This window comes from Thunnus maccoyii, chromosome 14 (genome assembly GCF_910596095.1).
Source record: "Thunnus maccoyii chromosome 14, fThuMac1.1, whole genome shotgun sequence".
Classification (NCBI taxonomy): domain Eukaryota; kingdom Metazoa; phylum Chordata; class Actinopteri; order Scombriformes; family Scombridae; genus Thunnus; species Thunnus maccoyii.
The window spans coordinates 16,253,598-16,277,402 of NC_056546.1; the positions used below are offsets into that span (position 1 = coordinate 16,253,598).

General features: G+C 40.9%; 1 protein-coding gene across 5 annotated transcripts in view; it reads right to left on the minus strand.

Annotated features, from left to right (window-relative positions):
* The window catches only part of march8 (membrane-associated ring finger (C3HC4) 8), an 80,189-nt gene that overhangs the window by 6,172 nt on the left and 50,212 nt on the right, over positions 1-23,805 (minus strand). For all 5 annotated transcript variants that reach the window (XM_042433283.1, XM_042433281.1, XM_042433279.1 and 2 more), the window contains 4 exons: positions 19,546-19,596; positions 9,097-9,176; positions 2,464-2,644; positions 1,214-1,349 (listed from right to left, as the gene is read on the minus strand). In XM_042433283.1, the coding sequence (XP_042289217.1) occupies positions 1,214-1,349; positions 2,464-2,644; positions 9,097-9,176; positions 19,546-19,596 (448 nt within the window). The remainder of the gene's footprint in view (positions 1-1,213; positions 1,350-2,463; positions 2,645-9,096; positions 9,177-19,545; positions 19,597-23,805) is intronic.

Here is a 23,805-nt window from a genome sequence, read left to right on the forward strand (position 1 = left end):
CATTGGAAGATCCCTTCATGATGCATTTACAATGTAAGTGATGGGGGCTAAAATCCACAATCCTACTTCTGTGCAAAAATGTATTTAAAAGTTTATCTGAAGCTAAAATGAAGCATCCAAATGAGTCAAATCAAGTAGATATCTTTCAATGTTACAGTCTTTTTAGGGCCGAAGTTCCTCTTTTTGTTACTATACTTCCACTGCAGCTCAACAGGGAAACACAAAGAGGGAATTTGATGCTAAACAGACTGTAAATGTGGCAGATATCCACTTGATATGACTAACTCAGACTGCTGAAGCCTCATATAAAATGACTGTGTGGACACACTGTGGATTTTGGCCCTCATCACTTACATTGAAAGTACATTTAATGGGGATCTTTTAATAGCCAGTATGAACAAGAGGAATGATAACAGCGAGGAGAACCTCTTTCACTGTTCATATGGACACCTGACTGTTGTTTTAAAGCAGACCTGAAAAAACACTAGTGACGAAATTTACACTCGACAGTTTACCTAGTTCTTGTGGTCTATGTAACACCAAAAACTTTTTCTTTTATCCTTGTGAGGCACTTTTGCTGTCTACATTCGTTCCTTTAACGATAAGACTGTCATCTTTTCATTTTAATCCACCCCTCACACACACACACACACACTGAACCTGATCTAACCTCATCAAAGAGGTGAGAACGAACCAAAAATCACCTAACTTTGCAATAATGACCTCACTCTGAAAGTCTCAAAGTGGATCTCAGAATGATAGATGTAAATATCTATTTCTTAAATCTCTTTTCTTCTCACCTTCTTTTATCTTTCTCTTTTATGTACTTTAGGTCTGAAATCAAAGTGAACTGAATTGAACTGAAAGTCCCAGACAGAAAATCATCTCTAAAGCAAACCGCAAACTCTTCTACACATTTGTTCGGGCTCAGTCGCGACTTTGATGCCCACTGAGCTACTGAAAAAGTGAGGCCAAGCAAATTACGCCCACTTATATTCCAACCTTCGAGAACATTTTACATTCAATACTCACACCACTGAAATAACAGCACAGTGATGCATATTTGCCATTAAATAGTGTACATGAATGACTTGGAGAAAGAGGGTGAATGGATGATATAACTGATGGGATCATTTATAACAACACAACATCCAACACAGACAATCACATTATGCTTATGTGTGTGTTTGTGTGCATCGGAGACTGCGCTGACCTTGTCTGATTTCCTCCGCTGTTCTGTCGATGAGAACGTAGAGCGACCACACCACGCAGGTGATGGCGATGACATGGAAGGTGACCGAACACATGATCTTCCTTCTCTCGCTCGCCGTCATCTGTAGCTTCTCCCACTGCGGCGGAGAGCAAGAAGAGGACAAAGGAATGACATGAGAGGAGGTCGAAAGCTTTGAAACAACACTTGAGCGGCTAAACTGTTGGCTCTCGTAGCAGTTTTCTGGAGCACCTCAGAGTGTGAGCTAAATATTTGATGGAGGGCATTCAGCTAGTGTGATCTAGATCCAATGCTACATTACACTTCTTGGCAGAGTGAGCAAGATAGAGAAGATAAGTGGCATACAACACCCAGGATAGAAAGGCCCGGCACCCTGCTGCCTGCCAGCCAGCACAGCTTACAAACTGTAGCACCGTGCCTGTCACAGGCTGCACAATATATTATCAGGGAATGAGCCCATGGATACAAAAAAAATGATAATAATACGATGCCAGCACCATCAGATTCACTCACACTCTGCAAATATGCTGTTTAGGCTCATTGAACATCCAAATGCACTCAGCAATGAGAAAAATGGCAGAGATTGGGTATTTGTGCTATGATTGCAGGGTCAGTTTGACAAGAAGCGGGTGTTTCATTAAGAGATGAAGCCAAGCATCCATTGACAAACATTTCACAGGAACACTGGAATCCCCCTATCATCTCGAATTTCGTAACTTCATTACTCACCGGCGAGATTCAGAAGCTATTAAGAGCGAAGCGTTTGTTTAAGGCCTTTTGTGCAACTAATGAAGGGTGGAGGAATTTTAATTAGTGTCCTGCTATCTTCAGGCCACAGCGATTGATAAGAGCATTTAATGGAGGCATGCTGCCCCTAAACCATTTGAAATGAATCACAACCCCCCTACACTCACAACCCCCCCCCCCCCCCCCCCCCCCCCCCCCACACCCCACACCCCCACACCCCACAAGTTCCGCCTATGAAATCGGCTTCAAAGCGCAGTGTCATGCTTGTGTTATCTGCATGACAGATTGGAGACAGCTTTTGGCATTTTCAGCTTCATAACAAAGGAATGATGTGAGCTTAGTTGTGACACTTGGGAGCTGAGCTGCAATGACAGCCTGAATTTATTAAGTGAGAACAAACTAATCAACGGGAGCATTAATTACTTTTCTACGAATGTGTACACCTCCCAATATTGCAACACACACACATACAAACTGTGTCTTACCTTGCGCAGCGGCTTGAGCTTGGTCTCCATGATAAACTCATATTTGCAGAGCTCACAGCAGCGAGTGTCGGAGCTCTTGATCCACTGCTGTAGACAGGCCTGGTGGACGAAGCGCAGGCTCCCCGTGCAGTGGCACGGTGTGATCAGAGGACTCTCGTCATCCCCTTCACAGTGACAAATCCTACGGGAGCCAAAACATACAGTCAACACTCAGCAAGAGGCGAGACAGCTGTAATAGTAGGAAGACAGGGCAGAGGAAAGATAAAAAAGGGAAAAGCTGACATATCTAGCCCAAAGTCAAACTCATGTTTTGGAACATAACTGTCAGCAAACTTGTCGCATTTTCTAGCAGTATGTATAATAAGTATAACAAAAAATATTTGTTAATTTCACACTAGAAACAGATAAAGGAAAGCACGGCAGAAAGGAATATAATTTCGCAAATATAAAAGCATATTAACACCCTGAAAACAAAACGACAACACATGTCAGAGGTGAAAAAACTCAATCAAGACAAACTAATTTGGTTCAAAGCACTTCATTTGCAAATCAAAATGACATTTTCTGAAAATGATCTTCTGTGTTCTTGCAGCCAAGCAGCACAAAATTGAATGCAGCAAATTTAATCTCAGATACCCTGCAGTTGTAGCAGCGGCAATCATGTTGTCTGTGATGAAAACTAAGTGAGGACCATGTTAAGATGATACATACAGGAAGCAGAAAAACCACAACCTCATAAATGACAACAGAGTCCAACAACAGAGTTACAAATCCAGCATTTGTTGCAAGGCTACCGCATGCAATTGCATTCAATTTTATGAGATGTTTGTGATATTGCGTCCAGCCCCTGTAGATGCTTGCTGTAAGGTGGCTATTCTGGGCACCGAGACGACTGGAACATTCGATTAGGTGTCTGCTACCTCTGAGGACTACTGGAAACGCTTTTCTCAGCGAGAGGAACCAAACACACTTTTAATATCAGGTCCGAAGTGGTCTACCTCTCCTCCTCAAGATGACATATTGGACTTCGTCTGGCAGGTTGGAGGACAGCAGCTATTAGTCACCCGCGCTAAGGAAGAGTGTATTTGTCTGTGTCTGTCTGTTCTGTACAAGAATCCAGATATGTACACACTTCCACCAGTAAGTGTCTGAGTCAGTGGTAAGGGATAAAATGGAGGTTTAAAAACAGAGTTGGAAAGGGTTATTACCTCCAAGTCGAGGCAATAACACACACACAGACACACAAACACACACACACACACCACTTGCAGGAAGCAGAAGGTAAAGTCCGTGACCTTGTTGCAGCTGCTCAGACTAGAGCAGAGTCCTCAGTGAATGAGTAATAAGCCCCAAAATCAGCAGCTGCTTGTTTCCACTTCAACACAACTTTGATTAAAGTTCAGAGTGATGTATCTGGTTAGACTAACTGAGCCACTGGAAAGGGAGGAAAATCCTTTCCAGTGTAGAATAAAGTGCAAATGATTTCCCTGCAGAGGTTTCATAGATTAACTGATACAAGCAACTGTACACAACTGAAGGCCATGTACTTTCACTATTTCAGCCCACTCTTCAATTATTCCACTTTTTCCACTAATTTCTACAAGCAAATGCATGAACCAGGAAGTGTTTCTACTATAAGAAGAAGAAACAAGTAAATAAAGGTACAGGGGGAAAAAAGGAGGGAGACGGAGAGACCAGGGTGTTCAAATGGGATTGTCTTCATCCTAGTTCAGGAGACGATAAGAAGGCACGAGGACACACCCACATGCACCCACGCGTGTTGGAAAGTGAGCAAGGAGGATGGATAAAGGCTATTTCCAGAGTTGACTGATCTGGCCAAAGTGTTACAAGATTAAAAGACAAAATGAACAAAGGAGCATAAAAATAGGTCATTTCTACCGGTTTCTCCAAAAAGAGGAGGAGGTGGAAGAGTGGAATGAGGACAGAGGGATTAAAGGATAGAGGAGGCACAATTAACATCTCTAGAAGATGTTTTTTTTTTCTATTGGTTATGGCTGGGCTGCTTTGTTTTTGTTTGTTTGCATGGATCACAGGATGATGAACTGCAGATTCTCAACCCACACATACTGTAATGTACTCCTCTTTCAAAAAAAAAAAGAAAAAATCTGCCTGAGGACCTGGATTCTCTTGGTGCTCATATCAAGCCCTGGCGCCTGTTAAAATGGACAGATTTAACAAATTATTCTAACGTTGATGTGGATTTTTTTATTCAAATCGTAGGAGGGGATAACCACAGAAAAATCCCTACACCTCCACAAGCAGCCCTAAGTGATCAGTAAACTACATGAGTGGAAGAGACCTGTAAGAAATTCAGGTTTTTGCTCAATTTCATGGAGCTTCACCTGCTAGAAACAGCCAAGATTGTATAAAAAACTGCTAAAAAAGGCACTTAAAAAGATAGAAATCTCACAAATGCATCACACTAAATTCAGCACTGTCATTCACATCAACCTGTACCTCCCATATATTGAACAGATGAAAATAATAATCCAAAACCTTTTGTAAATTTGCAGCTAAATTAACTGTATCTGTCAGCGGCAGCACGTTCCAAGCACTGTCAAGCTTGGGAGGGAAGTTAAAATTTAATTTGCATCGCTCAAGCTGCCAAAACACACCCTGTTTAAACAGTAATTCTAAGATGGCAGAGGCACCGTTAGAGTGTGTCAACATGAAAATGTGAGAAGCAAAACAGTCGAGAAATCACAAGCACCTCAAGCTGAGAGGGAAACAAGCTCTGCGACATTACAGCCTAGGCGAGGCATCTACTTTCTTCCTGTTCTCTCTCTTGTCGGTTTCCTCGTACTGCTCTCCTGTGGCACTCCTCACTCTCTCAGTCTGTCGCTCTAAGATCCCCCTCCTTCCAGCTATTCCTTGTTCTGCCCTGAAGTGTTTATGTGTTTGTTTTCAAATAAAATTTTCAGCACCAATCTGTTTTTTTTTTGTGCTAAACAGATATTTATGGGGGTGATGTGGAGAACAGTGATGAGCATTGAAATGAGGCATTTTGTTTTCCTCTGTTCTCAGTTGGTTTTCAGTCTGAACGGTTTAAACTCCGCACCCTGCCAGAGACAGGCTGATCAGACAAAAACACAATTTAATTAGCAGGAGCACCACTGGAAGCCATCCTCCCTTTTTCCTCCTTTCACCTCTCTTGCACGTCTTAAGAGGTTACTCATCTTTGTGTGGCCAAGCTGGCTTTAAAAGAGAATATTAAATTAGCTTAGAAGAAACTTATCTTTTGGAGGAAGGTTAAGGAATTATATGTAATCTTGCTGATTTACGTTGTCAGATGTAAAAGCTTAAAGGTACCCTGTGGAGTTAGCCACTACGGGGCAAAGATTCTGACCCTGTTTTGATCGTATCTGAGGCTCTGCTAGTACACGCACGAGGACCGCACATGTTTAGTGCATGCTATAAAAGAAGAAGACAACGAACAGGTGAAACACGATGCAAGAACTGGAGGAGGAGAAATAGTAGTCACAGCGAAGAAGCATAACTCTGACCGTTTTCACTCAAAGATTGGCAGTGTCTATCAAATGAAAAGGGTCAAATAATACCTGGTTTCACACCATTAATCTGATCAACAACGGGTGGCGGTAAAGCACCAAGAAACTTAGCAATGCACCAGTGAAAAGCAGGGGAAAAGAAGGCTACTAGCCAATGTGCAAATGGATGTAAATGATGCCAGCTTAAGAAAAAAAAAAGTTAAAATTCCCCCTTGTAAATGTTTAAGTTTCTGTGACATTTGTGATAAGGAAATAGACCAAGTCACCGTTTACCAGATTGTCATCTATCTACTTTCTGAAACGCTGTCGATAAAAGAGCTGGCTATTAATTAACATGCTATTCCTCTGTGAAAAACAACCACCCCCACACACACACACACTTTCACAAGTGAGGACAGCCTCTGGTCTGAGCTCACGCTTCAAGCCACCTGACAGGAAGCTGGCACGATGTGTTTGTTTGTGTTTGTGTGTGCAGAGACTGTGGAGGCTATTTGAAGCCAATAATCTGCCTGCTGATCTCTGGCCTTCACCTTGCCAATTCTGAGCTCTCATGTTTCTCTATCGGCCCACTGCTGACGTAAGATGTATAATCTGAAACGCAGTGCATGCACAGACCACAGCTGAGGGAGAAAAAAAAGAGACATACGGTATTAAGTATATAATTGACATGTCTCTTGTGTTTAAGACTTAACCCTCATCAATCTCCTGAGCTGCTGCCAGGCGAGGTATTGACAGACAGATACTGTAACCCAGAGGGACTCAACTCCTTCTATGTGGGGCTCAAAACTCCTTTTCTTGGTGACTTAGTCAGGTCTACTTCTAGCAAGCTTCATCTGTGGGGGGCCATGCAGCAATGACCTGGTCTGTAATCAAATATTACTCACAGACTGCACATTGACTGTCACGTGAAAAAGACTGATGAGAGCCCTGTTGACCCAATCACACAGACTCCATCGGTTCAACGCCATTTATTGTCCCCTGTCTGCCTCTGTTCCACTATTTCTCAGACAGACACACACTCCACTCCTCAATTCTATTAAAATATGTACCCTAACCTCTGCCCCCTATCTTTTCCTTATCATTGCCATCCCCGCTTATTTCTGCCTCTACTGCAAAGCTTAAAGCTTATGGGCAAAATCAATCACAAATTTTCACAGCCCATGCGAGACACTTTAATGCCTCATCGATCTAGTAACAATGAAAATTACACAAAAACCCAGCCTGACGGCACAATGAAAAACATGGTGGAGATAACAGTGAAGTGAAATGAAATGGTATGAAATTAAATGAAGTCACATTTCTGCTCTAGTCGCAAGGGAGGGGTTGAATCAGGACTGCTGAGGAAGAAGCATACGGTGTTGCAGTGCGTGTAGACTAAAGCACCTACTGTGTGTGTCAGGTTCCTTTGACTAACAGCTCCACTTCAAGCAGGTGTGTTTTTTTTGTTGTTGCCATTTTTACCTTTACCTTTGGATGGTGGGCAGCGTTGATGAGGCAGACAGGAAACAAGGGGAGAGAGAGGTGGGTATGACGAACCAGGGATGTTGCGGTTATGTGTCATGTGCAGTAACCATTTGGTTGCCGGGGCGCTCCCCAAGCAGGTGTTTTGAGGACAAATACTACTGTGTTGTTAAGATATTTGCTGGGTGACTATACTACAGGGTGAGAAGCTCTCCACTACTCAACAGGGCTCTGGGGGTCACTGCCACGTCACGGCACAGGGGTGGTCTGGGCTCTATCATGTCACAGGAATGGTGGGTGCTTATCACACCATCCAGAAAGTCACCCACCTGCAGCAGTCGCCAGATAGTGAATAGGGTGACAGTGGCCCAGTTTTCTCTGACAAAGGGGACGGGCAGCAGTCCAGGTCGCTGTCCTCATCCATATAGCACAGGGGGGCTAGAAGAGCACCTGCCACAGTGCTTGTACTTGGGGTTGCCAGCTGGCTTGTTCCCTTTCGAGCTGGATGGGGCTGTTCCTCCTCAAACACATCATCATCTCCCAGTAGGTCGTCAGGGGCAAACCCTGACTCACTGCCAGCCAGCAGGGCGCTGGAGGACTTGGTGATGTGGAGGTGGGAGGCGTAGCTGCCCAGCTCAGAGCACTGCAGGCTGGCCGAGGTAGAGGATCGAGAGAAGGGGAGGAGAAGACGGAGGAAGTTGGAGCTCGGGGAGTGATGGTGGTGATGAGGGTGGAGGTGGGTGTTGGAAAGAGGAGGAGGAGGGGCAGTAACAGCAGAGTCAGGTGGGAGAAAATTACTGGGAGGTACGCCCAACATGTATTTGTAGTTGTTAGTGAAGGAGGGGACGAGGTGGGGGTGGGCGTGTGTCGAGAAGGCTGGGTTTGGGTTCTGGTGTGCAGGTGCCGCAACCAGCTTGCCGTTTAGCGTGTGCGCCCTTCGATCTGAGCCGGGCGGCTGAGCGGGCTCGGGCTTCAGCTCCAGCTCTCCCTCGGAGCAGGTGCGATCTATAAAGTGCAGACCGCGACAGAGACTGTCCACACGCTGGCCCACATCGTTCAGAGACACCGAAAACCTGAGGGAGCCGTTGGGGCGGATGTTGACAGAGGAAGGGCGGAGCAGAGAGAGCCAGTCTCGTTGTTTGGTGTGTTTGGAGGCTGGTAGGGCGTCTGTGCAGAGGGTGGTCACTGAAATACCTCCTGAACCTTGGCAGGTTTTACCGTTAGAATTCAAAAGTACCACAGCCGTCTGCTTCTGACAGTCCTGATCCTGACTGCTGGTGTGAGAGTGTTTGTGAACGTGTGTTTAATGAAAGAGGAGCATGTAATAGACAATGATGGTGAAGGACAGCAGGAAAAGGAAAGGGAAAGGACAAAAAAAGAGAAATGGAAAAGACATTATGCTTTTGAAAACAAAGGAAAATTGAAAAGAGGAAAGTGTGCCTGAAAATGAGCAACACTGAATGACCCATGTTACTATAAAACCCATTTTACAGCACTACACCACAAAGTAACACTGCATTGCACACTGTGATGGGTAACCCGACATTGCTCACTGACAAGGCTCACCAGTAATGGGCTGATAAATAGATACACATAAATGACAGCACTGGCAGTAAGAATGAAAAGAGGTTGAGGTGGGTTGTACCTGCAGATGTCCTGGCTGGAAGGAGACACGGATGTCCTTGAGAAGCTGCATGGAGCATTGACTGAAGTTGGGCTTCCCGCCTGAGAAGCAAAAAAAGAAAGAAAAAAAAGCAGCTTAGGTCAGAAAATACAATCATGAGACATCTTAAACCCTAAGGTAAAACAACTATTGTATTATTCAACAACTAAGACCAAATCATATTTCCTGTGCTGCCTGTGTTGTGGTGAGAATTATCAAACTCTTGCCGCTGTCGGCTCCTGAATCTGATCTTTGCGGAAAAGGAGTGACAGCACGTCATGCACTGATGCACGGGATGATACAAAGGAAAAACACAATACTGGCAGTTAATCTATCTGATTAACGTAATGCCAGGCAAAATCTGTGTTGGTGCGTCATGGAGCAGGCAACACACGAGGCGGCGAAGGGTGAAGAGCAGAGGAGACAGACTGCGAGACAGAGACAGAGTAATGAAGAATGACGCGCAGTGAGAGGCACAGCGGGAAGACTCAGGGCTGCAGACGTCTTCAGCCTCCACGGAAAATTTTTGAAACAGATGCTCCTGGAGGGGCTGATATAATAAAAAAATACCTTCTGTATTATCTACTGTAGCTTTCATCAATATTTATTTTACACAAACATGGTGAGAATAACTTAAAATGGTCTGGATTTTAAAGGAAGATTTTGGTTTATTACAGCATGGGTTTAATTTCTGTAGTTTTGGCCATCACTTCTGATGCTTATGATAACATTTTACTTAAAAAGTAACTGCTGACATCTGGGAACATGACAAATTGATACAAAAAAGTCTGACGAGGCAAGAAACACAAGCAGTCAGACAATCAGACAGGTTCTAAACAAGCAGTTTAGCTAGATTAGCTGGATTATCTAAACCGTGTATTTTACTATGCTAAATATGAGGCTACAGCCAGTTATCTTAGCCTAGCATAAAGACTGGAAACAGCAGGAAACGGCTAGCTTGGCTCTGTCTAAAGTTAAAAAACCAGCACCTCTAAAGCTTAACACATTAAAAAAAAAACTGAAAAACTCATCTAAAAAATCATAGTAACGACAAGCATCCAGGAAGTTTTTGACAAACATTTGGACAAGACAGCAAAGCTAACGAAAACCAGGGTTTTAAGTGTATTTCCTAAACTTTTAGCCCTTCAATGAAGCACCCAGTGTCCTAGACAGCATAAAGATTGGTTAGGGATAGTAAAGAATGTGATCCGATAGTGTTTGGGTTACTAACATAAAGACACGGGGGGGCCTGGTAATTTCAACAAGAAACTAATTACCTATTGATTTCATTTCTAACTAAGGGAGAATTTATAGCTCATGGTCTGACACTAATCAATACAGAATTCAATGTCCAGCTACGCCCTTCAGCCTGTTTTTCTGTAGGTCCATGAACAGCACAGCTTCTCTTTAACTTCTTCTTTTTTTCCACTTGCACACAAAGAAACAAACATGCTGTTCTGTCTCTGTTTCTTTCTCTTTAAATAGTGCATCCAAGGTTGCAGTTTCCACCAAATCTTTTTATTTCCTGTTCTGAAAAAGCTCACATTAAAAGATTCTTGTTTGGGGCTCCTGCAGGAGTCGGGACTAAATGTAAAACGAACAGACAGCTCTGAGAAGTGAGTGAAAGACGAAAAGATCCGATCAAAGCAGAAAAGTGTGATTATTATGCAGCTGTTAGCTATATTTAACTACATAGGTAGAACATGCTGCTTCAGGTCTAAACTTCAACAATGACTAAAAACAAGAAACCGATGACAAAGTCCTGTGCAGTTTTAGACACTAAAAGTGAAGCGAGAATGCTTTAAATGTCATGAATAGTTTTTATTTATCATTTAACTTCATACAAAGTTCAGTAAACAGAGGAAACCTAAATGAAATCAATATGTGACCACGCTTTGCCTTTAAAACAGCATCATCTGTTGCAGGACTCCTTGTTCTTGTTGCTGAAGATAGTTATTTATGACTCTGGCTGTATGTTTGGGGTCATTGTCATCCTGCAGATTGGGACCAATCAGATGCCTCCTTGATGGTTTTGCGTGATGGATACGAATCTCAACATCTAAAACTTTTCCACAGTACTGCATGTTTAGCTAAAACATTGTGTGACTGAGCTCTAAATGTCAACTGATAAAAAAAAAAGTAGATTGACTGCCCTGGATGGTATCTTTATCCCTTATTTGATTGTAGCTGTGTAAACATAACGTTCCAGTGCCGCTTTGCATCTGTTAATCATTCATTTCGTCACCTCATGTGCGTTAAGCAGCATCTGAGAGTTTAACAAGGTGATAAAAAAGTCAAGATAGTAATGATTAACTTCATAACGCCCTGTGTGACACTCTCTTCTCTTTTGCTTCCTCCATCCTCCATCAGAGTACTATTAAACATCTGCTCTCACATAACAGCCCCTCTCGTAACGAGGACCTTTGATGAGTAAATGAGTGTCTGCACTTAATGGATAACCAAAACACTGCGGGCAATTACTGAAGAATTGTGGCAGGCAGTTTTAACACTTGTCACCTTTTACTTATGAAACTGTAAACTGTGAAAAGCAGCTTACTTACTCTCAAGTTTGTCCATTCAGTTGTGGTTCTTTTGCTCTGTTGTAATTAGATATAATCCAGCCTCACATATTACTCTCAGTGTAATGAACACCTGTTTACTGTGCTTGATGAAACAATCTCCCAATTCATTATCATAACTACTTATTTAACCTCTCTCCTTCAGCACCCACCCATCCACACACACACACACACACAAGCATAAATTATCCTCTTCTCCACTTGCTACACCCTTTCTTCCTCCTCTTATTCCTCTAAGACCTGTTTTCTCACATCTGCAATTACCTCTGCATCAATTGTTCTTTTACCAAGGTGATATCTACCTAGAGAGAAATACAGCTCTCATTTTCTTGCCTTATAGGCAATTGAGAGAATAACCTTTGAACTGCAGGAACAACAAATCACTGCCACCCAGTGAGAAACTTCAATGAAGCGGGAGATGTTCCTGAACAGACCATGCAAGTGAACTGGATATTGACAGGATGCCAATAGAAAAGCAACATAAAAGATCTTTGTTGATATCACAAATCGTACAAAACCCATCCCAACTCAGGGTCCAATTATCCTCACGAATGTCACTTTCTAAAATCTGAATTTTAATGCTTTTGTATTAAAAGAAAAGTAACAGAGCGTTGTTTTGTTAAATTACTGTTTCCAAGGTTAAGCATGAACTTTTTTTTCTTAAAATTATTATTTTTGGGCAGTTTTGCCTTTATTTGACAGCTGAAAGTGCAGAGAGACAGGAAATGTGGGTTAACAGATGGGTATGACTTGTAACATGGATGTTGCAGATGTTTGCATCTTTACCAGTAAGCTACCAGGGTGACCCATAAACATGAACTTTAAAGGAATATAGAGATGCAGTTGATTGCCAGCAAATTAATCAGTTATTAACAATAAACTATTTTGATAATCGAATAATAATGTTAGTCTCTCTTTAGTCTTTAGTCTTATACCACTCTCACATACGAGAGTGGTTTCAATCTTCTCATCAAACAATAGTGTATTTCCCAAAAAGTTGCACTATTCCTTTAACGCTTCATGTTTACGCTTACATACGACGACAAGTCCTCAAAGTACTACAGATGACTTAACAGCCACTTGAGTTCACATGTCAGCAGATCTATCGGCATGGCAACTGACAGAACTGCCTCTGAGGATGAAGCATCACACCACGTCGTAAGGCTGAAAGCTAGTAAGTGGACCTTGAGTCGAGATTGTTTTGTCAAACATAAAAGATGAAAAAGTGTGTCAGATTTGAATGTGGCATGAAGGTGCTGTTGGTGCAGGTCTGATGTTACTGTACTTAACTTCTGACAGTCTGCTCAGAGATTTAACTATTTGTCTGTGAGGTTTATATTGATTCCCTTGAGAATAATATCTCTCTATAACCTTGGAACAGGTTAATCACTGAGCCAAGTGGTATTACTGTTGAGATACATTAACATTATACAACCGCCCTGTGCAAATGTTCAATAAATTCAATTTTTAATCAGCAAATTCTATTTTATTACTATTGCAGTTCATTTTTTTAGCTCTCATCCTTTCACTGTAAGCTTCTGCCAGGCTCTCACAAGGTCACACTGCATAATTCATAGCTCAAAAGTGAGCTATGAATTTTAAAACACCAGTAACATACTGTCATACACTGATACAACCAAACTAACCACTCATAAGTTGTGCTGATAACGTATATCTCCTGATAATTCTTCTCATAATACATTTGAGCAGCAAGCATTTCAGTGCAACTGCATCATGGCTAAAGGATATTTGAACTCTATTACCAGTTGCAAGATACTTGAATTTTTCCAAATCTAGCAAATGGAGGGAGTAGATGGCTCAAGAGAAAAGGCTAGTTACTATGATTATACCCCAGCAAAGTGTATAATCACAATAAGTAGGAAGCAGGAGCAAAACTCTGCAAAATTCAATCACAGACCTAATCTCGCCTTCTGACAAGAAGTGCAGAAAATCAACTGTGAACTAAAGATACAGTTTTTCATGAGCTACTCTGAGGCACAGAAATCAAATACTAAAATTTCCCTTTTTTCATTGAGAAACTACAAGCACATAAGAGCCTTAATCTGTGTGATTTGGTAGCAGCAGTTAAAGGGAGTCTGAAGGAAAGCTGGTTGATTTGATTGGCCAATCATTTATTTTAAATCATGCCTATTCATCTGTTTCAATGTGATGTCATGTCAGCTTGTAGAAACTGGCAGTCAGTACTGCAGCTTCAGCTCTTGAATAGACTTCAGGGTGGCAACACCAGATTTAGAAGAATTCACTTTCTGTATCATTTTAACATCATTAGGCTGTTGCTTCATGTGCAACAATTGTTTTGTGATAAAAGGTTTGTTCCTTGATCAGATATTCAACATTTAACACTAACACTCTCACATGACAGGAAAATTACACGACAGATGACCTTTAGAGATCGACAGGGAAGACAAAATATGGAGAAGGATCTGAAAAACCTGAAATTACCGGTTGTAATTACGTGATTAAAATGAGCAAGAAATCGGAAACTCATAATTACAATAACTGATGACGATAAACACTGCTACACAGCTGGCTCATGACTGCTGAGGATAATAGTTTTCTGACCAGTACACTTCTTCTCTTCAGGCACAGATGATTTGGTCTTTTTAAAGCTCTGTTTATTGTCTCATTTTGCTCTGGAAACCTGTCTGAATTCTTTAATAGCCGTAGAGCTGACATAATTAGTCAATTAATCGATTGACTGATCATCAGAAAATAATTTTTTATAATCAACTAATCATCTTGTCATTTTTAAGCAGTCTTTCAAGTAAAAATGTGAGAATATGCTGCTTTTCTCTGTCATATATGATATTAAACTGTATATCTTCGGGTTTTGGACTGTTGGTCAAGTTATCTTGGACTCTGAGAAACTATAATGAGTATATTTCACTATTTTCTAACATTTTTCAGAGAAAAAGGATTAATCGTGAAAGAAAATAACCTGAAGATTGATCTATCATAAAAATATTCATTAGTTACAGCCCTACATGGCTGACAACCTACTCACCTTTGTAGCAGTGATTGTAAATGTAATCAGGCTGCTTCAAAGATAAAAATGCATCATTAATATTATTTTGCCCTATCCTCTATAGGTGTCATTTTACAGCCTTGTAGGCAAATCAGCAACAACGCAATAATGATATTCTCCTCCAAAATGAATACAAAGCATTTTATAATGAAACCATTCAAGTCTGGTTCTCCAAGGACCGAGGCCAGCTTCAGCAGAACCCCGTAAAAATGAGCAATGCTGCCAGATTGAGAAATTCAACAAAGAAAAACAATACAAACTATAATGTGTTCCAAGAAATTAACAATTAACTTCTTCAAAACAGTGGCTTGGCTCAGCGCCTGGCTTCAGCAGAAGTGGTCCATCAAGCAGAACAGAGGGGCAGAACTGGTCCTGTAGAGAGCTGGAGGACAGACTCGGGTTGTGCACTGCAGCAAAAGAGCTTCAAACGCTGCAAAACTGAAGCAGCTTGAATTTTAGAGCACCACCAGATGTTTGGCTGACTATCAGCGACAGCACACTGAGCGGTGGGTCGCTTTGCTTTGTGTCTTTATGAGGGACTGTAATACTTTAATTCCTTCCCAAACAGTGTAGGAGGCATCGCACAACTCCCTGGCACTGTGCTAAAGTGAGAAACGGCTACAGCTAAGCCTCCTGACCTTGCAGAGTGGAAACTCGACTCACGCCAAATCAACGGGCAATCCTCAGCCCACACTCTGTGCTCAGATAAAGTTTTCAGAGCTGCTTCTGTATATTCGACACTGACCATTCTGGCATTTACTGAAAAATGCTTATTTGCCCTCAATAGCACCATTCAGACGATTTCTTTGTAAACAGCTCAATGAAAGACGCTTTCTGAATAAATGAATCAATGAACAAACAAATATAGAGTAGACAGAAGATAATGAGTTTTTGCCTTTGGATACACGTATGCATTTATATCTGAGATCATGAACCTTAATCTTCTACAGTGACAAGCTCACTGATGGAGGCAATATCGTCTTTATGAAACAATTTTCCCCTTGGCTAAATGCTGTGGCTTGTTCTCCTGTTATTATATAAATCTCTCGATTCCGGTGTGTGCGTCTCATGACAGGTACTCCAGTGGGAGTGTTACATGTAACTGGATACTTCGAAAGTAGATGTTTTTGTGAGTCATCCTCACAAAGGAGAACACTGTTGGATGAAAGAAAACACCAGCGGTTACACACAAAAAAAAGTCTAAATCTAAAAAGCAAAAACAAGTAATCTGCCAGGTTATCTGTATAAAAACTGGCACAGGTGCTTTAACAGAGTGAACAAATTCTTTGGACAGTTAAGCTCTCGCATACAAATTATCCAGACTGTGCTGCTGTACCCAGCTGGGGTTGTTATAAAATACTCCTCTCGGACCAACGCAGAGGTTATTTAACTTGAGAGATATCTTTCAAGTAGGTCAACAATTGGATACGAGCCCATTCCTTTTAGATTTGATCTGACACGAGTCCATATGATTCAGCTTGACTCTGTGCCATGTGAAGCAATGCAAGGGTGTGTTTTTGGCGTTCTTATTTATTCGAGTCTGGCTGGAGCTCACGTGGAAATGACAGAAACTACTCGTGCGTCAGTCAAAATCCAACTGTCATTGGCAGCTGGTACAGACAAGGCACATGTGTAAATTAACCGCAGTTTTGTACATTTTTACGGTGATCCACAAAGTACCTTTATCTGTCATTGTCTGGAGCTTTACAACATGAACTTGACCTACATTTTATATTCTTTCGGCAAAAAAGGAACATTTGACTCAGTGCTGGAAATATGGAAATCTTCCATCTCATCCTGCCAACACTGCAGAGAGCGGGGCAACTTATAAATGCACTGCACATATGGATAAAAATCATCCTCTGTAGTCTGACAGACCATAGTCTGGTTCAAGCCGCTTCCAAGGAAAATGGTTTCAGGAAGATTGTGTTTCACCAAAAGTATATTATCTGCATATAATAATCCACAGTTAAATCTTGTGCTTCCAGTCTGTCAAAAGTTTAGAGGACTTCTCGCTAAGGTTTTCCAAACTGGTTTAGTGACCTTTCCAGTCCCAACCTCTCTTTAACTGTTGAGATTCCTATCAGTCTCATCCATCCAGAGAACTATTAATGCTGATTTAAAATTCACCAGGCAGTGGCATTTCCCTTTAGTAAGAAGCAGGAACTAGGAAACACCATCTGGCAGGCAGACCTCCTGATTATTAATTAAAGGTGTCAAACTTAAGAGCCTTGTTCATACTTTATGTCTGTCACCCCATTACGCACATTTGTCAGAGGAATGGCGGTCTAGGCAGGACATTCAATGACAATGCATGGTGTCCAGAAACGGCTAACTAATTAAATCCACCCCTCCATTTACAGATGAGAAACCTGACACTTAGATCTCTTGGCCATCTCGTGTATGATTGTGTGTGTGGGTGTGAGAAAAGCAAGTACAAGAAGAAGAAAAGGAAATGCGGTTACAGACTTTTCTGAACTATGGAACCATAACCATTGCATATTTTTGTACGTACAGGCTTACTGTTCAAGCTAGACTAAATTTCTCAAACTACTGGGGAAGTGTCGATCTGCAATATTGATATCTGAGCTGCAAAGGGCATATTTTAATTGATCAGTTTTGTCTATTTTGAGCCCCATCAAACAATCGAACTCTCCTATCACAGCAGCTGCAGACTCGCTGCCTTCTCCACAGGCACTAAACAGAATAGAGTTAGAAAGAATTACAAAGGAAAGCAGTGATGAATTGTACTTTTGTTCATGCGGGGCTCTTGAAATGTGAAGCAGATCTTACTTAAAGGAGTCTCCGTTTCATCATTTCAGCCATTATTTCTATCGGCTACCAAATGTCAAAGATCTGAAGGCAACAGACTCGGATTTACCTCACAGGACAACCACATGAGCACAAGTTCACAGATTATTATCTCACTTTTTTAAGTGTCACTTTAAAATTATTACCCAATTCTGGCTGTTGTGAACATATGATATTGCAGGTGTGTCTCCTGGTTCAACTTTGACACAGTTTTACAACACAATGGAGTGTAATGGATGATTCAGGTCTGTGCACTTTTGGTCTCACTGTTACATCAGTAGTGTAGATAAAAGATAAACTAGGGATTTGTTTTGTTGTCTCTTTGTTGGGCTGCACAAACAGACTCTGTTTTAAAGCTATGATGTTTAGATCTTACAAGTAACTGGTGAAATTTCATCATATCCGATAATAAAAACGAGGGCCAAAAGTACTGCGAGAAACAAGACCTAAGTTGCAAAAACAAACTTTTTTTTCTTTTAAACACGATCGGCTTTGCTTTATGCAGCTGTATTATAATGTGAAATATAAGTGCTGTGTCTGAATTCTATGTAGAGGATATGCTAATTGATTTGAGTCATGAAGTGCAAAAAAATATTTTGCACAGACTCAGATTTACCACACAGGAAAACCACATGAGTACCGAGTTCACAGATCTTCTCATTTTTTTTATATGTGTACTTTAAAATTATTACCCAATCTGACTGCGGAAAACACTTGATTTTGCAGGTGTAACTCCTTCAACTATGACAGACTGTATTTACTGTGAATGTGCACAAACAATTTTACGACACATTGGACTGTAATGGATATTTCGCATCTGTGCTCTTTTGGTTTCAGTATTATCTCAGTGGTGTAGATAAACGTTATCTTTTTGTTGGGCTGCTCATGTTGCTCGCTGCTATAGAAACTGTTTTAAAGTTGTGATGTGTAGATCTCACAGATAACTGGTGAAATTTCATTATAACCAATAAGAAGAACTATGGGCAAAAGCACCAATAAAAACAAAAACAAGCCCTCGGGTGCAAAACCACAAAATTTGCTTTTGCTTTTGCTGTGCTTTGTGCAGCTGGAAACACATTTTCTGTCTAGATTCTGTATATTACAGATTACACATTAAATATTGAATTAGACACTATATATTAAATGATTTGGCTATGATCAGGTGCAAAACAACATCACAATCAACTACATAAGTCTACAGTCTGCATATGAGAACCAGCCTTAGTTTTCTATCCAATTATTCATCATCTGTTGTCTGTCGTCTAAATGAAACACAGTTCTCTTAAAGCAGGGATTCAATTCAATAATTCGATGCCATAAACAACCAGTGTTGCTTCATGTAAAGTGGTTAGTGTATGTTTTATTAAGCCATACAGTGTACATTGTCTTATACAATATTTATGTTTAACCATTAATGTAATTGTACCCCTGAAAATGACTGTTGGTATATTTGTCACTTGGGTGCAATAACTCCCATCCTACTCACGTTTAAAGAGCGACTGCCTCGTGCATCAAACATTACTGCAAGAGCGGCCTCGTGGTGACGAAGTGACCCTGACGTATATTAGCACAAGTAAAGGGTTTATCCTCTAAGAGGCTCAGGAGAACAAGGATTGAAACCCCACAGCCAGATTCGATGTAGGCTGCAGCTTCGCCTGAAGGAGCGATGGAGAGGAAAGGGAAGAAATAGAAAAGATGAGAGTCGCAGACAGAAGAGGTGTGTACAGCAGGAGCTGAGGTGTAAAGACACGTCTGTTCTCTGGAGGTTGATCAGAGCAGTAGCCCTGATTGGGGCGATGCAATGCGAGAGAGGCAGGTTATCTATCAGCTGCGCTCACTTCACTGCATGGCTATCTGTTCTGTGAGTCTCCTGCCTTCCTCCACAGCTCACCACCGCCTTCCTGCCTTTATTTTCTCTCTCTTTCCTCTGTTTGTGGCAGAGGAAAGCCATACATCATTCATTCAAATTTTCCCATTTGTGTATGCTTTGCTCACCTTTGATATATTGCTGGATCTGCTTGCTGAGTGACCCAGAGGCTTTTCATTCTGTAAAAGAAGAAGAAAAAAAAACCATTCAGAAACAAAAAACATAAGCTTTCTCCAATCTGCACACTGAGAACTGGCATATGCCCCATAATTACTATCTGTCACACTTATAATGAATAGTGCTTTGCGAGAACTAGCTGCTTGACGTCAACACATAATTCACATTTGTCCTTTTGAAACAGAGCAGCCATTTTCAGGAAATGTACTGTAGGAATGAAAACTCAAACAGACAGGGTTAAAGGAATAAAGTTGTGCATATAATATAATATAAAGAAATCTTGATAGAAGATATAGCGGACATAGGAAGGACTGATGGTTTGTCTCCTTCTAATGAGCACAGCAAAGCTACATTTCTCTGCAGCTCAAGGGTCCCCAAGCTTCAGCTGTTTGGCATCTTAAGTTGGTAAATCAACTTCTTCTGGCACAAGACGAAAGGAGTACAAGCTGATTACATAACACATCCTTCCAAACTCCAAATCAAATGGTGTCACAATATTTGTATCATTACTCGAGGAGCGAGACAGGCCAACACTTCCAGCGTTCAGCACAGTCAAGTTCTGTTTTGAGCCCGTAATGATCCTCGATTCCCACTCAGTGTTCTCGGTTCTCAGCAGAGACTCAGATAAACAGCCACTGGGGTGTTGTGCTGCATTCAGTGTTGCTATTCAAGCCTTGCGTGGTTCCTTAATAAGTAATCAATCATAGTTACATAATGCCGAGTTCACACAGGGTTTGACAGGGCTGTGGCACTTTGGACACAAACCAATCTTTGCAAAGGGAAATCAGCTCTTTGGGGAGAGTTTTTTTTTAAACTTTATATGCACACAGAGGCACAGACGGATTAAACTGTTAGGGTGCAAAAATCTGCTGTTGGGGTCTCCATTGACCTCCACATCCTCCCAACTTCAGTGCTTTGTGTATGTATCCTGTGGCACCCCAGCTCCCATCAAGTATTGTGCACATAGTAGACCAGCTTTAATGTATGTGCAGAGACCCAGAAATAACCAGTACTGCTAGAATAATACAAATAGTGTCAAATAGTGTGTGGTAATTTGATTAAACTTATTTCAGATATGCACTAGGGGAGCATAATAGAAATTTTAAAAGTTGATAATCTACTTAAGTGTCAGAAATCAACAAATTTGCAATTAATCAAGTGACCAAAAGTGACACGCAGCAAACACTGCAACACTCACCTTCTTATCAAATGATTTTTTTCTGTAATTGAAACCATAAAGTTTTTAATTTTGTAAGTGAATAAACTTTAACAAATCAGCTTGTTTCAAGTATTTCCTAAAATGAAATACAAATGTTCTCAGTTCTGGTAGAAACTCATTTTTAAACAAGAATAAGAGTCTACAGCCATGCATGCTGCCCTGTTAGGTTGCACTTTGGCACAGCAGTGCTTTGACCTAAATGCCAACATCAGCATGCTAACATGCTCACCATGACAATGCAAACATGCTGATGTTTAGCAGGTAGAATGCTTACCATGTTAGTTTAGCGTGATAGCATGTGAAAATGTGCTAATTAGCACTAAACACAAAGTACAGCTGAAGCTGATGGGATGTCATCAGTTTTGCATATTTGGTCATAAACCAAAGTATTGGATGAACTGAAATTCTAACCTGATGGTTCCACTACATGGAAAGTTAAGGCATCATCAATGTTTATAAAATTCATCCTGACAGGAACATAAATTTTGAAATTTCAGTGCAATCCAATCCAAAAATTGTCTAGACATTTCACAAAAAACTAAAATATCAACCACATGCTGGCACTGGAGTAAAAGTCAGAGAATAACCAAAGTCAGTTGGTTTCATCCTCTCGGGACTATCAATGTCTGATCAAAAATTTCACTGCAATCCATTGAGTAGGTGTTGAGATATTTCAGTCTGGATCCAAGTGTGGACAGAGTGACAGACTGACTGACATTGCTATGGATAAAAATAATTAAAACAAGTCGATTTCTATTGGAACCAACTTGAAATATTGTTCTGCAGTAGGAGATTTTTTCACTTATTTTAACAGAATAAGTTTTTTAAGGATAATAATAGACTGAATTGATGATAAGAGGGAGATGTTTGCAGGGAACCAGAGACTTTTGGGGCCCCTGGGAGGCTGTCATAAAGTGGCTGCTGCATCCATGTATAGAAGGATGACATAAATATCTCCCCTCCCCGTACCTTTGTAGATATAACTGCAAAGAGAGGCAAGATCTAAGTCTAAAACTGTACCGGTGGATTAAAATGAAGCACTTCTCCTCCTCCATCCCCATGTCATTACCTCTTCAATGTCTTCAATACAGTGTCACAGAATGGTAAATACAGCTCTCAATGGGTGCAATTTGTGCAGAAAATCAATTGTCAGATTGCCGACAGGGATAAAAATTCAGTTTTACACAGGGATAACTGGCAGTGCAAAAGAATAGAACAAATTGATGAACCTGGCCCTTAATCCTGCCTTCTTGGCCAATATGCAGTAACAAGCGAATATGCCTGGACTGAGGGTTTCTGGGAAATAACAAGGCCACAAATGGACCAATGACTTTTATAGACAGCAGAGATTAGTGCAGAAAGAGAAGCTGAAGATGGATGACGAAGGATGAGAAGGGAAGTGGATCAACACCATGTTTCCTCTCCGTCTTTCTAACCCAATTTCTTTAAAAATCCACTCTCCCAAACTGTGTTACCTACAAGGTCTGCGAGTCACCTTCACTGCCACCATGACTGTAGACTATAAAAGGCCTTATTCTCTGGACTCATGCATAATTCTGATAAAAAAGAGTTCAGGTTTCACAGTTCACTGTGTCTGTCTCTCTCCACCTCCTCCGAGGGTCTGTTAGCAGCCCCAGCCTTTGATAGCACAACTTTCAGACCAGACTCTGAAGACTCAAGCCTGTAAGAAAGGAAGCTTAGGAGGAGTATGGGAGAGGAGGAGAGGTCATATTCAGAGGGATCGTTGTGTCTTTCAGGGCTGCCACTCTGTTCTCAGGCCATAGGGGAGGAGGGCTCAGTTCTCTTTTATGCAAGAATCTCAAAAGATAAAACCATTGTGAATTTAATTTAATTTTTGCCTCTTTGAAATGAGTATTCCTCACAAAGTTTCTATTCTCAACAGAACTTTTTCCAGAGTTAGAGTCGAATCCACCATCTGTGCCGTCTTTGATGAAGATGTTACAGATTGCAGGGTGCCATGGTGGCCTAAGGGTTAAAGCACTGACCGTGAACTGCAATGTTCAAAGTTCTCGTTCAGCTGGGGATCTTTGTTGCATGTCATTCCCCATCACTCTCTTCACTCGTTTTCTGTCATCTCTACTGTCAGCTATCCAATGAACACATTAAATGCCCCCCAAAAATAAAAAGACAGGCTGTAGATTATACTGGGTGATATACAGGCTAGAACTGAAACTATCCAGTCCGTTTTAATCTCATAGTCGACCAACAGAAAATCAATTCAGAACAATTTTAATAATTGATTAATCACTTTTTATCATTTAATCAAGCAAAATGACAAATATTTGCTGGTCCCAGCTATACCATGTTAATCGTGATGGCCATTTCTTTCTACTTTTCATGGACTAAACAAATACATTTTGGATAAATTGATGAATTGTAAAGACTGTCATAGGGCTGCAATTATAACTGATTATTTTCACTATCAAATAATTTAACAATTATTTTCTCAATTAATCGTTTTGGCTATAAAATGTCAGGAAATATCCATTAGTTTCCCACAGCCCAAGGTGAAAAAAAACATTAAAAGAAGTGGACACCAGCTAATTTCTGGCATTTTTTCTTAAAAAATGATAGATGCCGACTGATTTTCTATGAATTGACTAATCAGTTAATTGTTGTAGGTTTAGACTGTTAACAGATTCATCCTTGATGATGAATGAAAATGATCGTTAGGCATGTCCATCAGATCTACATGACAGTTTGGACAAGTTACTGTATATATAATGATATCTATAGATTATATCTGATTATAAATGCAAACCCCGACTTTAACCACAATAAATGTAAATGCATGCAGGATAGAGTAAAATATGAAATATTAATGAAATAAGGTTGTAGTCCTGATTTAAAACTGTGAACAGGGCCATGAAAAGCCAAAGGTAAAGCTTTCTTATTTTGTTGACAGATTCCATATTAGCGAGAGACATCTTGCTACCAGATGCTTCCTCTGGGTTTCTGCACCATTTCACAC